This window comes from Protopterus annectens, chromosome 1.part2 (genome assembly GCF_019279795.1).
Source record: "Protopterus annectens isolate FY-2018-M chromosome 1.part2, PAN1.0, whole genome shotgun sequence".
NCBI lineage: Eukaryota > Metazoa > Chordata > Ceratodontiformes > Protopteridae > Protopterus > Protopterus annectens.
In genome coordinates, this window is record NC_056727.1 from 539,364,390 (window position 1) to 539,379,526 (window position 15,137).

The 15,137-nt window shown below is 43.8% G+C and overlaps 1 protein-coding gene across 1 annotated transcript in view; it reads left to right on the top strand.

The window, feature by feature from the left end:
* The window catches only part of LOC122792379 (son of sevenless homolog 1-like), a 401,109-nt gene that overhangs the window by 240,785 nt on the left and 145,187 nt on the right, over positions 1-15,137 (top strand). Inside the window, exon 4 of the mRNA XM_044060165.1 lies at positions 13,935-14,144. Coding sequence (XP_043916100.1) covers positions 13,935-14,144 — 210 coding nt within the window. The remainder of the gene's footprint in view (positions 1-13,934; positions 14,145-15,137) is intronic.

A 15,137-nucleotide genomic window follows, 5' to 3' on the forward strand; every position in this document is an offset into this window, starting at 1 on the left:
TATAACATAGCTGGTCTCACTACCCTCTTGTAGACCTTCCCTTTCACTCTTACAGGTACTCGTCTATCACAAATCACTCCTGACACTCTTCTCCACCCACTCCATCCTGCCTGTACTCTCTTCTTCACCTCTCTTCCACACTCACCGTTACTCTGAACTATTGACCCCAAGTATTTAAACTCATCCACCTTCGCCACCCCTACTCCTTGCATTCTCACCATTCCTCTATCCTCCCTCTCATTCACACACATATATTCTGTCTTTGTCCTGCTGGCCTTCATTCCTCTTCTCTCTAGAGCATATCTCCATCTCTCCAGGGTCTCCTCCACCTGTTCCCTACTCTCACTACAGATCACAATAGTCCATAATGGTTAGCAATGAGCAGAAGCCTAAATTTTCACACTAAACAAAAGGATGCATACAAATTGATAATGGTAGATGCTGTCTTGGTTGGTTTAAGAGAGACCTTTACAAGTGAGATTAAAATAGTCAACACACAGCTGGCGGAATGTGTCGCAGAACCAAAGGTGAATGAGTCGGAAGTGGTAGATACTATAAATTCTGATGTACTGGTGTCATCTAGGAGTCATGAAAGGAGTATTTAGATTTAAAAGAGAAATGCAATTTCTTGTTGAATAAAGTAGAAATGTTGGAGGAAAAGCAGGTGGATGTGCAAGTCATTAGGAAGAATATTCCAGTCATAAGGTACCACAAAAAGTGGAAGGCTTGGACTGTGTGTTCCTGTTGTACAAAATAATTTGGCAAGTTGGACTGTGCTGCATTCTGCAGCACAGATTAAAGTGGAGCAGGCTGCATCACTCAGGCTAGAAACGTTAAGCAACCAAGACTTGCATAGATGAGGGGTTGAGACATTTAGACTGAAAGACCAAGTCTCCTCCTTACGAAAGCGACAAGAAAAAACACAAAAGTTAAAGGGGTATGAGTTTATTTACTTTTTGAGTAAAGAATGAGATTTTTCAATGCCTTTCTTACAAGAAAGCGGAGGGTGCAGTTTTGGGATGACATTGAAGGAATACAGTGTTACGAAGCTTAAACTGTTTTCTTTCTTCCTGTGTTCCAGATGTGATTCTGTAATGGCTGCATGATATTTACTGGTAAAAAAAAAGAGGAAGTTTGAATCATTAAGTGTGTATGAACCCCCCAAGGAGGTCAAAGGGAATGAGGAAAGGACTAGGGCAGTGGGAACAAGTTTGGATTGCAGCACAGCGTATGTTATCACAATAAAAACAATCTTTGCAGTAGAAAGAAGAGCTTGGAACATTTACAGCTTGAATGTGGAAAAAAAAAATTGGCAACTAATTTCTGTAAGAATGCTAGATCTGGACGTCAAAAATGAACTGTTGTAACTGCAGCAATTACATTGAAATTTCCTTTTCTTTATGTTGCTGAAAGTAATACGCAGTGGTTGAGTTTGGCAAAGAATCGTTGCCTTCTTGTTTGAAAGCTTGTTTGTCTTAATAGGGTGGTGGTGGAGCACATCTATGAAGCTGCCAGTGGGATTGCAATTAACCTGAGATGCGTGGGTTGAAGCGAGGGATCTTGCTCATTACTTGTAGATTTGGGTAGTTTAAGGTGGAAATCATGGAGGTTAATAGGTAAAGCAATGTGGGATTTTTAATTAAAATCAAATACCAAATTACACATTTAAATATATGCGTATTTAATGTTTGAAATATACTATTGATGGGCACAGATGGAGGGGTTAAAGTTAGCACAGCACTAGCAGTTGGAGTTGTCATATAAGTATACAGTCAGAGTATGTCTGTAAAATTTGGTACATGCTAAAATTATATTTTTTAAAAAATGTTACTTGAATAAAGTTTGGTTTGCAAGTTGTCATTAAGTTATACTGTATGATCCTTTTGAAGGCAATGATATTTCCTGGTACAAGAAAACTGGTATAATTGTAAATAAAGCTGGTCTGTAGAGGGTATAAAATATATGGGGGTAGAGGCTATTGGATAGATAGGTTACTGTGCTGTTCTGTGTTGTCTAACTTGTTTTGTTTCCACCTCAGTGTTCTTAATATGGAGAAAGAAAAGGACAAAGTTTTAAAAAGTGTGTGGATTGTGGCCACAGGCTGTCTTCCTAGGATGTAAAAGATCAGTGCATCTGCTGTTTCGGCACATCAGATCTTGACATCGAGTACAGTATTTATGCTGGTTTGGGCTTGGGCAATTAGAGTGCCGGGCAAAGAGGGCCAGTTGCCTTCAACAGTGGCTTCTGCTTCTTCCCCTTCCTCTTCACCCATGAAGAAGTCTGACAAGGGTGATAAGTGGCTGGGCAAAGAAAAAGATAAGGACCCAACGATACAGGAAAAGGACAGGGGGAGCCGCAAGCAAGTGGCTGTCAGCCCTTATGATCAGCCTCAACCAAAGATCCAGTGATCTTCAATGTCTCAGTCTGTGTCTGCTCAAGGGTTAGGGCCCTTCTCTGGAAGCCAATTCCCTTATGGTGCCATCTTCAGAAAAACTAGTGTTCCCTGGTCTGTGTGTCCCCGGTCCCTTTTTAGTCAAGGGTGGGCCTGGTTCTGGTAGGTTGCATTCCCCCTTCTCTCCAATTACTGTGATGGAGTTTTTGCCAGAGTCGTCTCTGTGTCCACTTCAGATCTGAACTTCTCTGGTTCAGATTATTAGACCTTAGTACTGGAAGTAGGATTTCAAAGCCTTTTTTGGTGGCCTTATTGGCTTGGCTTGTGTCTCTGCTCAGTTGGGAGTTTGCAGTCGTCTTATTTGGAGCAGTTGATATGCTTCTTCTTGCCGGCTCAAATTCACTTAAGGTGGCTTCCTGCCACCACAGCCCCAGGGCCACAGAGTTTGACTCCTTCCTTCACTTTCTTCCCCCAGGCCCTTTGGCTCCGGGGCTTACAAATCTGGTCACTTTGTCATCACTGAGGTTGGCTCTGATGGCTTGGCTGCTTGAGAGACTGAACCCTTCCTCTTCTTCTCAACTCCAGCTATGTCAAAGCAGGGGGTGCTCAGCAGCCAAGAATTTGCAGCTGTGGTTCCTTGGTTGGGGTCCGACCATCTGACTTTTGGAGTTGTCCATTCCCCTTGGAGCCTCTGTACTTGACATTTTGGCTCTGGTCTCTGTGTTTGAGCAAGTCAAGTTGGCCATTGAGGCTGGCATCTAACTTGGGTCCTCTGTTCTGAGGAGTGTTGGTTCTGGCCATCTCACCTTGGCTTTTGCATTCAGTGTAGTGGAAAGGACTTTCTCAACGTTGGAGACAGTGGTTGGCAATCCTTCCCATCTGTGACTGGACTTTTGCAGACTTGCATCTGTTAGTTCTGGGACAGCCCACACCTCCACGCCTCTGGTCACCCTGCAACCAGGGCCCCTTCCTTTTCTTCATCCCTGTGGTCTTTACAGTCCAGGAGGGCCACAAGAAGAGCTGTTGCAAGAGGAAGCAGAGTCCACTGAGGAATCTCTCAGGGTACTGACTTTTGTAGAAGGAGAGTGTTCCCTTAAGTCCCCTTGCGACAACCCCCCCCCCCCGGCGATCTTATGGAGTTACTTTGCCAGTGTAGAGGCTGGACCACCAAAACCTCATCTCTGGAGGAGTCGATGTTTTCATAGATCTTTGGTGTGGGCCCGTCGACGTACTGGGTGGTTCACCCTTTGGACATGCCACATTCAGGCATCATTGATAAACTCTCACAGTTGAATGTCACCCCGTATGTTGTCAGGTGGGTTGTTAATTTTCTCACCGACAGGTCACACTCAGTCAAATTTGGGGACTTTACCTCAACCAGCAGACCTATCACCAGTGGGTTTCCACAGGGGTCATTGCTGGGCCCCCTGTTTGGAATAAACTTCACAGAAGTTCAGGCCAAAACAGAGGGGCTGCAGCAGACTAAGTTTGCTGACAGCTGCAGATTAGGTGCAATCATTGAATCCCCAAATGATGTCAATATACTTCAGGAGGGACTTAGACAAACCAGCGCTTGGTACAAAAGCCATGAACTGAAACTCAGTGCAAAAAAATGCATTATTATCCCCTTCGGTAAAAATTATATCCCTGCAGACTGTCATATAAATAATAAGACCCTAAGAAACAACTCAGTAGTGAGAGACTTGGGAACCCAAGTTGACTGTAGCCTAAACTTTGACCACCATGTATGTCTACTTTGGTAAGGAAGGCATTCTACATTGCACACATCACTAGCAGAGGCATTGCCTCAAGAGTGAAAGAGGTCATTACCCCCCTATACTCGGCTCTCATCAGGCCAGTAATTGAGCACAATGCTCCCTTTGGTATGCACCTTACCAGGCACCTGCAGCAACTTGAGAGACCTCAGAGATTTCTAACCAAGAAAATTCAGGGTCTCCTGCACATCATACGTTGACAGACCGAGGTCACTCTCACTGCACTCAGTAGCATACAGACTACTAAGAGGAGACTTGTGCCTGGCGTACAGAGCAAGCTTGGATCCAAACCTAATGGAAATGCTGCACATCTGCAAGTCAAATGGGACAAGGGTCAACGGCTCCAGGGACCATAACCTGGCCTGAGATATAAATAGGACCTGCTGGAGAGACAGATATGTCTCTCAGAGGTTGCCACTCCTGGTGAATAGGCTACCAATTCACATCAAACAAAGCCCCTCTATGACCCTGTTTAAGTGTAGCCTGGATCACTGGATGGAAAACCGTAAATTCCTGCCTGGGAGTTCACCTATGACTCTCCTAGATATAGGCTGTCATTGCTAACTAAGATCTCTCATTTAGGCAAGATCCTTTATATTGGGTTTTTCTAGTATTATACTGGGGACATGCTGCTAGGCTTTATAATGACCTTCAGTTCAATAGCCCAGTAACCACCTATGAACCTGTTATAGTGTTACATTTGTGTTGTTATTCTGTATGCCAAGCATTATACACTTTGCCAGGAATATTATCCTGTTCCAATTTTCTTTTGTTACTTTTTATTTGAATATAAAAATTCATCCCTGGTTTGGCACCTGTGTCGCTAATGGACACAGTCTGTAAATGGTTAATTTCCCTGGCCCCTGCTTGTAAGTGTTTCACTTCCCAAGCCCCTGCTTACACTTATCAAGGGAACTCGAACTTGTTAGAGATTTGGGATGCATGGCTAGGCTTAAAAAGGCTGTAGTGGTCGTTAGCCTAGTAAACACCCAAACATCCATAAACCTATGAACACATGATCTGGTATCCTGGAGGCCATGGAGAGAACTAGATGTGGTGGAACCAATCCCTAGAAAATCTGATAGTCTTAACAGCTCCTAAGGACCAGCCGCATTGGAGTAAGGGGTCCAGAGATTATGCCATTGTGGTAGCGGCCACCAGCAAAAACAGCAAAAAAGATATTTCAGAAGAGAGTTCCTTGGCCCATCCCCTAGGTAGGGAGTCCAGGACTTTTAACCATTTAGGAAAGCACTGCAGTGCCTCAGCAACCTTTGCACTAAGAACTCTAAATTATTTGGCTCATTTGACAAGACATCACCATGACCTGGTGTCTGAAGTGTCTAAGATAGTGAAGACACAACAGGCCCTGGAGATGCAGAGGACTCTCGATGTGCAGTTGTCAACTATGCAGTCTGTCAATACCATGTCTATGCATCTGCTGTCCAATGCAGCCAGTGGCTATGCGTATACGTTCCTGGATGTGGTTATGTAACTTTGCAGACTGCTTTAAGATGTCTTTTGTCAATTTGGTTTCTCTTTTTGACCCAAAGGTCAAGGACACCAAGTAGAAATGAGCAGGACCAAAAGACACTGTCTGCCATCTGAGTGTACTTTGTGCACCCCCCCCTCCCAGTGGTCTTTCTCCAGGAACCAGAAGGGAGGCAAGTCTCTCTCTTTCACAAATCCTGCTGTCTTGTCAGGAGTCTTCTGGTGAAGATGCCCCTCATTACTTGTGTTATGTATATCAGCCTTTATTGTGTAGATGTTAAGTTGTCAATCTCGCTGGATGGGTTCACTTGCTTTAGCTCGAGAACTCCTTTTACCAGCTCGAGGCAACCCTATATCCCATGATGCAGATCTAAAGAGGTCTCCTTTGCCAGCTGAGGTAAGTTTTTCTTGTTAAAGAAGAAAAGTTCAGTTAGGGTTTAGTTTTTCCCTTTAGTGTTAGATTAGCCTGTACTTAGTTACAGCCCACCCTATTCCCTTCCTTTTAAACTTTTATAATAGTTTTCAGTTTAAAGTTTTAGTCAGGCCTAGTTCCCCAAGTTATTCCCTTCCTGTGTGTCTGTGTAGGGATTGTTGTGTGTTTGTGGGGACTGTTTGTGTCTATCCTTTTTAGGATGTCTAGAGAAGGCAAGAAGTGTGACCAGTGCTGTCAGAAAATGTCCCTGACAGACGGTCACACTTCTTGTGTGTATTGCCTGGTTTGCACCTGCAGGACTCGTCATGCTTTTAGCCAGAGAGTCCTGCAGGAAAGGAGGAACAAATTAATCCTCCGAGGTTTACTTAAACCTGAAGGTTCTCCTCCTAAGCCAGGGGCAGGAAAACCTCTTAAGCCACCAAGGTTCAGGCTACAGTGTTCAAGCCTCCTCATACTTCTTCTGTTAGAGTAGTGGGTTCTCAGATACCCTGACTAGCCGACACTTTATCCAGCTGCGGAGCCGAGATATCCTCGGCTCCTTCTGGGGTACAAGGGACTTCCCCGATGGCTTTCAACGTAAGAGATCCCGGTCCCTCTTTGTCGGAGCGGAGCCATCGGAGCCGATCTTCGAGATCTTCCAGGCTGTCTGACCACGATTTGGAGAGGGTGGTAAGCAGGCTGTTGAAGTCTCAGGCACTGGCCCAAATGCTCCATAGCCCGCCTCAACAGACTGAGATTCCTCCTCCGACTCCACACCAGAGTTCGAGCCGATGCCGGAGCCGATACATCCAATCTCCTCCTTGAGACCTTCCTTGGAGGGATCTGAGCCTACCATTCCTGTTTCTTCGAGCGGGTGTGTTCAGGTCTCCCGGGAGAGGAGCCTTTGAGGTGATGAGGAGTGTCCTGGCCTCTGAGCCTGGTCAACGGTCTATCCCTCTAGCTCCTCCCTCATCAGTGCCTGCAGATGCCTCTTGCCAGCCTCTTGCTCTCAGGCCCAGGGATCCATCGCCCCAGGTTTCCCTCTCCTCTTCCGAGGTTTCTCCTGACCCTGCAGGGGAACCCCGGAAGAGGACGTAAGAGGAAACACACAGACTCCCCTGAGTCTACTACATCTGATACCGACTTAGATGAGTCGGAGGGTTCTGAGGATGTCTCATTTTCAGACATCCTTGAGCTCCTCAAACAGAGGGGAATTGGCCTCCATTGACCCCTCCGAGGATGAGTCGGTATACCTGGAGGCTTTTCCACCTCCTGGCACCCACTCATGCAGGTAGTGGCCCAGATTCTGTGGAACCTGTCCCCAGGAGACCATCCAAGTTCATCACAGCCCCTTCGGATAAACAGTTCCTGTCCAAAGGTGTGTCTGTGGATGCTATGGTGGCACTAAGAAGGAACTGGCGGATCCTTCAGTACCTGTCCATCCTCCTAATAAGGATTCTAGGACCATGGACAGGTATGGAAAGCGGATGTTTTGAATTACCTTTGTCACTTCACCAGGCTTCAACGAGATATTCTCAAGGAACTGGGAGAAGTAGTCCAGGATCCTTCTGCTGCTGGGGCTCAGGAAAAGATTGCCTCACAGCTTGCTATCCTGAATTCCATATCTAACTCCTCCATGTGGCTCATATCTTATGCGGCCGATGGAGCCCTTCACCAACACCCCTTTGACAGTTCGGTTCGACCTCAGGTGAAGGATACTTTGACCAGATGTGAGCAGGACGGTAAAACTCTTTCTGCCGTTGGAGTCCAGTTTTCCACTCCTTCTAGACCATATCCCAAGGGTCAGAAGGGGAAAGCCCAAGGAGCTACACCGACACACGTCAGAGGCAGAGGGTCAGAACCAGGGCAACAAGGAGTCTCTTCCTGAGAAGCCCTTTCAGCATCCCTACTGTCCACCCTTGGAGGCAGTCGGGGAAGAATTTCGCTGTACCCAGTAGCCTGGCAATCCCTATCACAAGAGAAGTGGGTACAGTCGATCATATCCGAGGGTTACAAAATCCACAATCCCTTCCAGACATATCTCACCCGGTCAAAGGGATTTGGCAAGACAGGAAGTTTCAAAACTCCTGGAAAAGAGCCATCCAAACAGTGCCGCAGACCAAGTAGGATCCGGCTTCTACTCAAGATTCTTTTGGTCCCCAAAAGGACGGGAGATTGGAGACCAATACTAGACCTAAGCAGACTAAACAAGTCTGTCAAAAGGCAAGATTCCGGATGGTCACGCTGTAATCCATTCTGCCCTTTCTGGGCAAGGACAACTGATGTGCTCTATAGACCTTCAAGATATCACATAAAGATTCACAGACGCTCCAGAAGGTTTCTCCGCTGGCTGGGAGCCAGTCATTACCAATTCAGAGCACTGCCCTTTGGCCTCACTTCAGCCCCCAGAGTGTTCACCAAATGCATGGCAGTGGTCACAGCTCACCTGAGACGCCGAGATTCCAGGTGTTTCCTTATTTGGACGACTGGCTCCTCTCCGCCACCTCCAAGCATCAGCTTCTTCGTCCAGAGACTACACCCTACAGCTTTGCAAGAGTCTAGGAATTTCAAAATCCTCTCTGCTGCCTTGCCAATCTATCACCTTTATAGGCAGAGTTAACATAGTCAAAATGTTAGCCAGGCTAACAGATCAAAGGATTCTGGACATCCAGAAATTTGTTCAGCTTCTGTTACAAAGCAACAAGATCAAAGCCAGGTTTGTCTTGAAAGTTCTAGGCCTAATGGCTGCGGCCATTGTTCTTCTTCCACTGGCTCTCCTGCAGTGGATGTTATTCACGCAGTGGTCGGATCTGCCCATGAGACACGAAATCTTGGTAACACAGTCGTGCAGGGCTCATCTACGATGGTGGATATCTTCCCTCTTCTTCATCAGTTTTGTTCCCCTCCTCCAGTTGCCACAGTCACCACGGATGCCTCTCTGATCGGGTGGGGGCATTATCAGGGCAGGATGGTCCACGGACGGCAACCCATAGAATACCACCTGCACATAAATGTCCTGGAGATGAGAGCAGTGCTTTTAACGCTGCAAGCCCACTTTCTTCCCACAGGGACTATTGCAGTACAGACGGACAACATGTCCGTGGTCTGGTACATCAACAAACAGGGCGGAACCAGGTCCTATCCCTTATGTCGAGAAGCTCTCAGACTTTGGCAAATCTCTTCTCAGCGGTTTCTGTTAGCAACGCAGGTCCAACCTATTGGCGGACAGGCTAAGCAGATCTATTCTGATGCCTCACGAGTGGTCTCTCAATCAATCTGTAGTGGATCAGATTTTTCTGAAGTGGGGCACCCTTGTTGCGATCTTTCGCTACCCTCAAAACAGCAAGTGCCCAGATTACTTCACACTATTTCCTCTTCCAGGCCAACCCTTGAAAGACTCTCTAACCCAGGATTGGCCTCGGGACTTCTTTATGCTTTTCCTCCCTTTCCATTGATTCCACAAGTCATTCAGAAAGCCACCGCTTTGAGAGCCAAATTGATCCTCATTGCTCCATATTGGCCTCGACAAATTTGGTTTCCGCTCTACATCATCATCTTCTGGTGCAGCCCTGGCATCTGGACCCAGTTCCGGATCTTTTGATCCACCAGTCGGGTCAGCAGCACCGGCCATTCATTCTCTCAGCCTCACTGCTTGGTTGCTCCACTTCCTTCCCTAGCCAGGCTACCAATGATTTCTGACTCAGTCAGAGACATTTTAGTGTCTTCTTTAAAGTCGACAACTAGAACTGTTTATGCTAGCAAGATTTGGGCAAACGCCAGAAATATTGATCCTTTTACCGCTCCTGTACATTCTGTTTTGGATTTCCTGGCGGAGGTTTTTCATTCGGGATCTTCGTCATCTACAGTCAAAGTACAACTGGCTGCTATTTCCAAGTATCATGTTGGCTTGCATGACAGTAACGTCATGTCTCATAGGTTATGCAAGGCCTTTTTAAGAGGAGTTTTTCTCCTAAAACCGCCTGTGAAACATCCTCCTCCGCAATGGGATCTAAACTTAATGTTGGCATCCCTAATTCTACCTCCTTTCGAACCACGTGTTCTTTAAAGTTATTGACGTGGAAAACTATATTTTTGCTGGCTGTTACTTCTGCAAGAAGAGTTTCTGAGATTCAGGCCCTCTGTATTCGTTCACCTTATCTGGTTTTTCATAAGGATAGGGTTTACCGCCAGAACTAACCCTTCCTTTCTTCCCAAGGTTGTATCTCAAACCAATATTAACCAGTCTATTGATCTACCAGTTTTCTTTCCTAACTATTCTGACAGAGCTGAACAGAAGCTGCATTTTTGGATGTTCATCGTCAGCTCAGGTACTACTTGCATAGGACTAAACAAATTAGAAAATCAGACCAATTGTTTGTCTCCTATGCAGAAAACAGGTTAGGTCTTCCAGTTTCTAAAGTGACCTTATCTAGATGGTTGACTTCCACCATTTCCTATGTGTACTCTCTAAGGGCAAACAACTATCTTCTAAGCCAAAAGCACATTCACCAGGAGTCTATCCACTTCTGTAGCCTTTCAGGATAGACTTCCCATTGACACTATTCAGCAGCTACTTGGGCCACGCCATACCTTTGTGTCTCATTACAAGTTGGATTTGGCCTCCAGAGATAGGGCCAGTTTTGGTTCCACAGTTCTCAAGAGTCTGTTCCATTGAGCCACCCGGGATACAGGTGCTAGGTCCCATCCAGCAAGAATGAGATTGACAACTTAACATTTAGAAGTTATGTACCTACCATAACGCTCCATGTTAGTTGTCTTCTCCCTCCCTCCTTCCCCTGGCCTGGACAGATCTTGGAGAGTTCCTATTAGATTGCTTCCTCTGGAGCATTGTTATGAGGACTTCTTTTAGGAACCATGGTTCCTAATTATGTTAGGATAGTCTTTAGCAGGGTCAGTTAGCTGCCAAACGAGATCTGAGGTAATTTGCATCATGGGATATAGGGTTGCCTCGAGCTGGTAAAAGGAGAACCCATCCAGCAAGAAAGAAGGCGAGAGAAGACAACTAACATGGAACGTTATGGTAGGTACATAACTTCTAATTATAATGTATCCCATCAAATTAGGTAATCATAAACCACCTTATTATATTAGTTTCATTTTAAATTCTGTTAATTTTTTTTTGGAGTTTAACATTCTTGGCTAGGGTCAGTTTGAAAAATATTCTCTTTCCATTCACTGATTTCAGAAGGAATTGCATCTAGCTATTTAGTGGGAGGAGCTGAGAAATGCGATTTCTTATATAACTGCAAGTGCTATGAGGGTACTGCTCGTGTGCGACTGCATTAACATTTTCCCTCTCACGTGCCCAGTCCCTGTTTGATTTCAGACTTGGTTTTTGAATTACCAACTCTTACTGTTTCCCATCTCATCCTTTCATTCTACTGGGTACTGAAATATCAAACTGGAAGAGTTCTCCCCTTAGACTCTTAAACGTTTGAGTTAGCCTCTGTTTCACAATAACACTCTGCACACATTGCAATACTGTGGGTATTAATCCATTTTTCATCTCACTTTTAACATCTGTAATGTCTGGGATTGGACTGCCAGTCACTGGAGAGCCTAAGGACTGCTTCTCTGGAATCATTGTGGGATTAGTGATTCCATTTTGCTCCTGGTGAGAGAAGGGGTAGAGAGAGATTATTTATTAGCCTTCCTAGAGGTTACCAGTTACTAATTGCTTCTTAGGAGCCATTTTAGGATTATTGCCATTGCTTTACTTTTGATGAACAAATGAGCAAATGGGCATTGATTCTATTTGTCTCTGAACTGTCAGTATGTGTGGGGCTTCACTTAGTATCTGATTGTAGTTTTGGTGAGAACCTTTTCAGGGCCTTGGTGCAGCTTGGCTGTCAATTGCATCCAGCTACTATAGGCCCTACCAAGGGTATCTACCAGGTGAAGACTATAGCAAGTGTACCGAACCCACCAACATCTGGGTTAATCTACTTCTTAGGAAGCAGTTTGGGATTAATGCTGATCTTGCTTCTGATGAGAGAAGGAACTAAAGAGCACTGATTCTTGGGTGCACGTAGCTGTGTTGAGACCAGTACTGTCTCCATTACCAGACAGAATGCACTTGCAGTAGTCATGTCCAAACCTCATAGGTGCTATTCTGTCATCAGCCCACATTAGCAAGCTCCCAAAACTGTGGAATTGCACTTTTCAGCTGTTACAGAGGTGCATGTCTTCAAGGGTAGGCAGAGCCAGTTGACTCGGTCAACACTTTACAGACCTATTGTGTGCCAGTACCCTAGGATGCAAATGAACATGTGCAAGAGTCAGGATTTAAAAATCTGAGGGTGGTGGAGAAACAATGGCTGCCTTAATGAATGCTTCTCTGTTTCCCCTTGCCTAGGTAAGGGAGATGACTAGATTAACTGGTCATAGTGTGCTGAAGGTTGGCATACAGTGGGGCGAGAAAGAATGCCAAAAAATAAGGTTGAAAGGAAGTGTCTTTCTTTTCTTAATGTACAAAGGCAGCTAATATAATTGGATAAAATAAGAAACAAGGAAAACTGATTACTTTGTGTCAAGGTATGGAGGGCAACACCACTGCTTTTACTGAAGTGTAGACATGTACACTTTTAAGATGCTATTGTGACGTTTCCTTTGGTGATGTTTGTTCATGATGTATTATGCTGTACAAGACCAATTTATCTAGCTGTCTTGACCTGAAATTTATAAAATAATATGACAACATTATACAGATACTGACATAAGTACTACCAGGTTAAAATCATAATGGCTATTGAAACTGACAGACTGCAATGTTTGTAAAATGTTTATATTAAAATTATTTTGAGTATCGGGCATAAAAGTTTACAAAAATATCAAGTACATAATGTTGCTGTAACTTGAGGTCTAAATGACTATCATTGTAAGTGATGAGTGAAAATTTTATTCTGTTTAAACACTGTGGCCTAAAATTTGCATTATGGGTGCTATTTCCTGTAGCATTCATGATTCTGTTTCTCTCCTTAATTTGAAGGTAAAAGTTGATTTAGTTTGTTTTATAGTTAGGATGTCTTAGTATCATTCCCCAAGTGACTGATTTCGGTTAGTTGGTTTTCTGGTTTTTATTCCAGCACCACCTGAAAATGTCTGCTTCAGGTTGAAAGTATTAATTTGTTTAGTGGAGTCTAAATTAGTAAAAGAAATAAAAACAGGGAGTCTCCTTTGAGAAATATATAGTTCTGATGTAGTTCTAGAGCAACCCTGCAGAAAAAGCTAAAGACTGGATCATATTTGTGCAATAGTAGGATTTGAGGCAAGAAGCACTGGAGAACAAATAAATATGCCACTACCAGCTACCTTGTAAAAATCATCCTCGAATATAATGATTTGCATAGTTTTTGCTGTTTTGGGGCATCATTTTTGATCCTGCAGTTTTACTCGAGTGTCTTACGGCTGGGTATTTAAAGGTGGTACATTGTCCTTTTCATGGCTGTAAAGTTAGCATAGGTATGTTGGGGAACTTAGTTTGGCTTAATTTTGTAGTCTGTTTTCTCTATTTAAGAAAAAAAACAGCTTAGTTCTGAAAAGCCATCTCGTCAGCCTGAAGGTGATTTTAATCACATCATGCTCAGAGTGGAAGTTCATGCGCATAAAACTGATGAAACTTTGAATTGTTCACAAGTTAAAACAGTAAGATGTATATGCAATTTGCGGTCTCTCACACAAGAAAAGAATACCATACATTTTTGCCCAAATTGTGCTGAATAAGGAATGCCCTTTTGTTCTCGTGTTATAGTTGGTGACTTTTCTGTAATGTTTTCTGTTTGTCAGATAATGATATTTTGCTTTTTTGAAGTAATGAGTGCATATGTGTGTGTTTTTGTTTATGTAGGTTCTAATGGACATGTTCCATCAGGATGAAGAAGATCTAGGTGAACGACCACTGACAGATGAGGAACTTGTTACATCTGGCGAACAAACGTACTATGACATGGTTAAGGCTTTCATGGCCGAGCTTCGGCAGTACATAAGGGAATTAAATCTCATTATCAAAGTGTTTAGAGAACCTTTTGTGTCCAACTCCATGTTGTTTTCTGCACATGTAAGTTGCTCTTGATCACTAAAGGTTTGCAGTCTATTTTGCTTAAGTAGCTGTTGTCTGTTTTTTTAATATTAAAATGCAAGAGAGTTGTTAGAAGCTTCATTTCCTCACTTAAAGGAAAACTATACGTCAGAAATTTTTTTTATTTTCTGTTCTTATTCTGAGCCATTTTAATGCATCAGTATCACTGTAAGTGCAATTTATTTTATTTTAATATGTTTTTCACAAAGTGGCCATTATGGGCTTTGCTATATCAATGTGTTCTTGTTCCCAGAGTCCATTTCAAGTCCCATTTTATGCAAAACATGCAAGGCGTAAGGAAATTATATTCTTTTTAAAACTTTGTAATGTAAATAGTATGGCAGTAGTGAGTCAGATAACTTTTACACCGTCTGCAACCTGAATACTTCTCATTTTTTGTATGAATTACTTTGCTTTATGTTCTTTTCAGAGCTGCTGTAACCTATTCATAATTGTAGATTCTGAACATAATAAAATAGTTGAACTGTATCTTTTTTTGTAAAGATGCCAATTTGTAGTCCTTCACTTATTGGTAACCTTCCCCCACACACTTCCTGAGGTGTGGGAGCTATCACTACAATCCATGAGCAGTTAAATAGCATTTCATGCTTCAAAAAACTTTAAACAGTTATGCAGTCTACTTCTGCTGTTCACCAGTGTGTGCACTGGGAAGATGTTTTTGCCCCAAATGTGGGTGAAATGTGCTTTAGTTGCTTAAAATTATTTTACTTTTTTATAATGTCTGTTATGTTATCTCCATTCTTAAAGTAAAGCTGTTTAGGCAATTTGTACAGCCTCCTGTTCTTGACCCTGCTTGTCTGTTGATTGACAACTCCCCTTCCTGTCCCTACCATCAAGGTGAAGGTCAACTGGGAAGGGCCCTCATTTGGACAGCAGCTGAGGTGGTTTGACATTTCCTGTTCAAGGCCTACTCCTTGAGGACATCCAGCAAAGTTGTTGCATCGAGGAAGT